The sequence below is a fragment of the Alexandromys fortis genome, unplaced genomic scaffold (genome assembly GCF_014885135.2).
Source record: "Alexandromys fortis isolate MF-2015 unplaced genomic scaffold, M_Fortis_MF-2015_v1.1 scaffold_94, whole genome shotgun sequence".
Taxonomy (NCBI): Eukaryota; Metazoa; Chordata; class Mammalia; order Rodentia; family Cricetidae; genus Alexandromys; species Alexandromys fortis.
In genome coordinates this window covers 990,092-995,679 of record NW_026067979.1, presented here as the reverse complement: position 1 = coordinate 995,679, position 5,588 = coordinate 990,092, and the positions used below count along the sequence as shown (strand labels likewise).

General features: G+C 45.0%; 1 protein-coding gene across 1 annotated transcript in view; it reads left to right on the top strand.

The window, feature by feature from the left end:
• Positions 1–5,588, top strand: part of Cidea (cell death inducing DFFA like effector a) — a 23,942-nt gene that overhangs the window by 10,491 nt on the left and 7,863 nt on the right. Inside the window, exons 2-3 of the mRNA XM_050157903.1 lie at positions 3,707–3,851; positions 5,091–5,237. Of these exons, the coding sequence (XP_050013860.1) occupies positions 3,707–3,851; positions 5,091–5,237 (292 nt within the window). The remainder of the gene's footprint in view (positions 1–3,706; positions 3,852–5,090; positions 5,238–5,588) is intronic.

Below are 5,588 nucleotides of genomic sequence, written 5' to 3'. Positions count from 1 at the left end.
ATATATCTGTGTGATGGTGTCAGATTCCCCTGAAACTGTAGTTACAGACAGTTGTGAGCTGCCATGTGGGTGCTGGGAATTGAACCAGGGTTCTCTAGAAGAGCAGTCTCTTAACCACTGACCCATCCATCTCTCCAGTCCCACCCAACCAAGTTTTGCAAAGGCTTTGTATCCTTGGGAAACTCTCAGACAAGATTCACATAGGGCAACAAGAGAAACAAAAGGTATCTGCTAAACAAAAGATGGGTTAGGGCTAGGGGCTAGCGCGCCAAAGCTAGGTCAGGTGTCGCCCAGCTAGAATGCTGCCGCATACACCTTATTAAAAATAATAAATCGGGCAGTGGTGATGCATGATGCACACCTTTAATCCCAGCACTTGGAAGGCAGAGACAGGAGGATCACTTTGAGTTTGAGGCGAGCCTGGTCTACAGAGAGAGTTCCAGGACAGACTCCAAAGCTACAGAGAAACCCTGTCTCAAAAAAGAACAAAAGTTAATTAATTAATTGCTTAAAAATAATAAAAATAGGCTGGACAGCATGGTGCATGACTCTAATCCCAGGACTCAGGAGTCCGAGGCAGGGAGAATGAGTTTGAGGCCAGTCTGGTATGCAAAGCAAGTTCCAAGACAGCCAGGACTACATAAAGAGACCCTGTCTCAAAGACAGACAGATAGATAGATAGATAGATAGATAGATAGATAGATAGATAGATAGATAGATGGGGCTGGAGAGATGGTTCAGTGGTTAAAACCGCTCTTCAAGAGGTTCAATTCCAGCTCCAGTTCCAGGGGTTCTGACACCCTCACACAGACATACATGCAGGAAAAACACCAATGTACAATAAAATAAAAATAAATTATTAACACAAGGATAGAAAAGTAATTTTAAAATATCAGTCAAGGTTTTAAAGAAACCCTGTCTCGAAAATGAACAAAATAATTAATAATAATAATAATAATAATAAACAGCTCTTTTTTAAACTGCTGTGCTTGCAGTGTGGCTGCTCTGGCATGTTGTTGCTTGCTTGTGACCTGAAGTTCAACCACCCAATATGAAATGTTGGCTCTGACCAGATACCCATCCCATCCCATCGCTTACCTTTGTCACTTTGGATGATGTGGAGGAAACCACGTTGGGCCTCAGTCTTCCCACATTAGAAATGGGTGCGGTGGCAATAGTGGGTGTGTTTGAAGAATCCCTGTGGCAGGTGCCCAGGGGCAAGCGGTAAAAAGTCCTGGTGACGCTGCTTGTGTGTGCTTCCGACCAGACTGTTGCTAATAACCTAGGTCTGATTCCAGAGTGCCAACCTGTTGATGGAGCCATAGGAGGGAGAGAGGGAGGGGGAGGAAAGAGAATGAGAAGCTGTAAGTGGCAGGTGTTGGCAGCCAGGCCTCCCTCTTCTGAATTTCCTGAGACTTGTCAACCCAGACAGCTACATGACGTAACCCGACAGGGGCCTTTTGCTTTGTTTTATTTAAAAGCTTTGTTTATTTTAATTTTATGTGCATGTGTGTTTTATCTACACACACACACACACACACACACACACACACACACACACACACACAGTGTAATGCATGCAGTACCCACTGACGCCAGAAGAGGGCATCAGTTCCCCTGGAACTGGAGTTGCGAACCACAGTGCGGATGCTGAGGATTAAAACCAGGTCCTCTCAAAGAGCAGCCAGTGCTCTTCACTTTTGAGCCATCTCTCCCGTCCCTTGGGATAATTTCATTATGGGTCTGTTCTTAAATGAAAAAAAGCCCACAGGCCTGGGATAAAGCTCTTTAAGTGTTGCTCACAATCCCATTCAACTTTGGAAGTTGAGTTAAATAATATTAAGTCCAAATAAAACAAAATTTATTTTTCCTAAATAACTACTACAAGAGTAATCATCTTCGTTCTTTCTCACTAACCCACCAGACTACTTTTCTGTAGTTTCCCATTGACAAAAATTGAATGATGAAGGACTGGACTGTTTTCCTCAGAAAATGTTGTTTTGATGTTGCTGTAATTCCTTCCCTGGTCCATGCTGGTGTGATTTGAGGAGACATTGTTTAAGATATCATTAGTAAAGATGTACTTCAGCTAGAGCCTATGGCTTAGTCTTTGCTTAGAAAAGAGGATATTTGGGGTTGGAGAAATGGCTCAGCGGTTAAGAGCACTGACTGCTCTTCCAGTGGGCCGGGGTTCAGTTCCCAGCACCCACATGGCAGCTCACAACTGTCTGAAAATCCAGTTCCAGGGGATCTGACACCTTCACACCAATGCACATAAAGATAAATAAATCATAAAAAAATTAAAAGGAAAAGAAAAGAGGATACTCAATAATATTTGTCTTTTCTGCACGTACACATGAAAGAATACTGTGTGCGTGATGTTTCACGCGCTGTAACCTGCTGTGTGCGTGCTGTTTTACATGTGTTAACCCGGTTTAGCGGAAGGTGTATAATCCCACATTTTCCAAAAAATTAAAACTACATCCAAGGTTTCATGGGATTCAGGATAGAGTTTTCCCTTTCTGCGCTTCTGAGACGTTTATGACGGCGGTTCTGTTTACACTGATGCCAGAACCTTGGCTGAGATGCTGGGAGTCAGTTCAGTGGCAGGGTCCTTGCCTAGCAAACCCTACACTAAAAACAAAACAAAATTAAGTCCTGAATTGACTGCTACCTTGACCAGTATTTGACTTTTACGTTAATTTCTGAGCTAGCCTTATACAAACATGTGCCCTTTTGCTCTTCTGTATTGACCAACTCTCTGAATTGGTTTAGCTACTTTGTAATCACAAGGCATCCTTTTCTTGGATTTTTAGTTCTGAAATCTTCCTGTCAGTCTGCTGAGATGGTTCAGCAGGTGAAGGCTCTTGATCCACAAGCCTGCCTGTGCTTGATCCCCTAAACCCACATAAAAATGAGAGGTGAGGATGACCTCCATGAAGTTGCCCTCTGACCTCCGCTCACATGCTGTGGCATGTGTACCCACACATACATACATGCAGATACACAGAAACTAATAAAAAAAATTCAGTATAGATCCGGGTGTTACATTTTGCTCTTGCAGTAGACACAGGTTCTATTCGCAGCACCCACATAGCGGTTCACAACTCCGGTTCCAGGGGATCCAATGCCCTCTTCTAAACCTGTGTATACCATAGGTACCAGGAACACATGTGGTGTACACATCCACATGCAGGCAAAACATTCATGCACATAAAATAAATAAATTAAAATGTTTGAATCAGTATTTGTGGAAAACAATTTGGAGAAGGGGCTGAAGACTAACTCCAGGAGAGCCCTGGATGTGCTAAGATGGTGCATTACTTGCTTGCTCCTTGGAGGTATGGATGTGTGTGTGACATTTAATAATCCCTAGGCAGTGTTTTTCTTTCTTTTAGATGCAAATATTAAACTGCATGATTTGTGTGTGCCTTAACCTTTCCTTTTCCTTTTCTTTCTTTCTTTTTCTTTCTTTTTTTTTTTTTTTTTTTTTTTTTTGATTTTTCGAGATTGGGTTTCTCTGTAGCCTTGGAACCTATCCTGGAACTCACTCTGTAGACTAGGCTGGCCTCAAACTCACAGAGATCTGCCCATCTCTGCCTCCTGAGTGCTGGGATTAAAGGTATGTGCCACCAACACCCAGCCTTAAACCTTTCCTTAAAAACTCTCCTCTAAAGGATGGTTCTCCTCTGTGCCTCCTCCACAGGCCCCTGACATTCATGGGACTGCAGACTAAGAAGGCCCTGCTGACACCTCTCATGCACCCAGCTCGTCCTTTTCGGGTCTCAAACCATGACCGAAGCAGCCGGCGTGGGGTGATGGCCAGCAGCCTACAGGAGCTTATTAGCAAGGTACTGTGACCACAGCCTCAGGTGTCCTCGGCTAGGTCAGGGTCCAGGTCCTGAGCACTAAGACAGTGTCAAGGCACTGGAGTCAAGCAAGGCAGTGTAGCTGCTGGATAGTTGTGGCACAGGCCTTGGATCCCAGCACTCGAGAGGAAGGAACAGGCAGACTTCTGAGTTGGAGGCCAATCTGGTCTACAGAGTAAGTTCTAGGACAGCCACGACTACATGGAGAGAGAGATTGTCCCAAAAAAAGAAGGAGGAGGAGGAGGAGGAGGAGGAGGAGGAAAGGAAGGAAGGAAGGAAGGAAGGAAGGAAGGAAGGAAGGAAGGAAGGAAAAGAGGAAGGAAAAGAGAGAAGAGAGAGAGAGAATGAACTCATCGATCCCTCTCTAGGTTTCAGGGCTTGAGGGGAGCTGTAACAGGTGGATGAAGGATGGATCTCAAAGTTGCCACCACGTCTCCACATCATGGAAGACTGTGGGCCCAAGGTGTGTGCCTTGACAGCATGCAGCCCCTGGGAATGTTACTTTCCTGTTTAACAAGGGAGACTAGAGAGACCTGGGAAGGAATCTGACCAGGATAGGTGGTCCGCAAGCTAAAACAGTGCTCTCCCATACGGAAGCGTCATAGACTCTCAGTACCTAACTCAGAGGTGCCACAGAAATGAGAAGTGGGCATCCAGCATGCAACTTCCACAGCAAAGGGTAGGTGATCAGCTGTGCTGTGCAAGACTGCAGGCTTAAAGTACAAGACGTCCAGGACCATCTGCTTAGTTATTCCTCTGCATAAAAGGCAACCATAGACACTGTATGTATGTGCTGGGCGGTAGTGGTGCACATCTTTAATTACAGCACTTGGGAGGCAGAGACAGGTGGATCTCTGTGAATTCTAGGCCAGCCTGGTCTACAGAGCGAGTTCCAGGATAGGAACTAAGCTACAGAGAAACCCTGTCTCGAAAAGCGATTAAACAGGGGCTGGAGAGATGGCTTAGTGGTTAAGAGCACTGACTGCTCTTCCAGAGGTTGTGAGTTCAATTCCCAGCAACTTATCTCATTCCTTAGGAAGAGAAAGGTCCATTTAAAATCTTAATTTGTTTTTCTGAGCCATACATACCAGTCAGTGTTTCTTTATCTCTATAGCTTTATCACAGCCAGCCAGCCTTCCTGAAACCTTAACATAAACGTCCCTGGTGGTCCCGTACGAATAGCTCCCTTCATCCTGTGCTTCTGCTTCCTTGCAAATTTAGACTCTGGATGTCCTGCTCATCACGACTGGCCTGGTCACGCTGGTGCTGGAGGAGGATGGTACCGTGGTGGACACAGAGGAGTTCTTTCAGACCTTAAGGGACAACACGCATTTCATGATCTTGGAAAAGGGACAGAAATGGACGCCGGTAAGTATTGCCTTGCTATGCAGACAACAGCGAGGTAGGTGTTCTGCCTACAAGGGCACTGTCTACCTGTGTTGTCTGAGCAGCATCCTAATTGTGTACTTTATGAACTCATTTCCTAGCTACAGCAGAACCCTCAAGAGCATTCTTCAGTGTTTCTAGGAAATTCGATGCCTCTGAATTTAGTCTGTATGATTAAAAAAATAATTTTGAAGCATAAGCTTTTGGCCAATAACCTGGCTGAGGCAGGTCAGCAGATCTGATCTGGTAACTGTTGACTGCACTAATCCATAAGAAGCTGGCAAGCTGGCATGACCAAGTCGTGTGTGTGTGTGTGTGTGTGTGTGTGTGTGT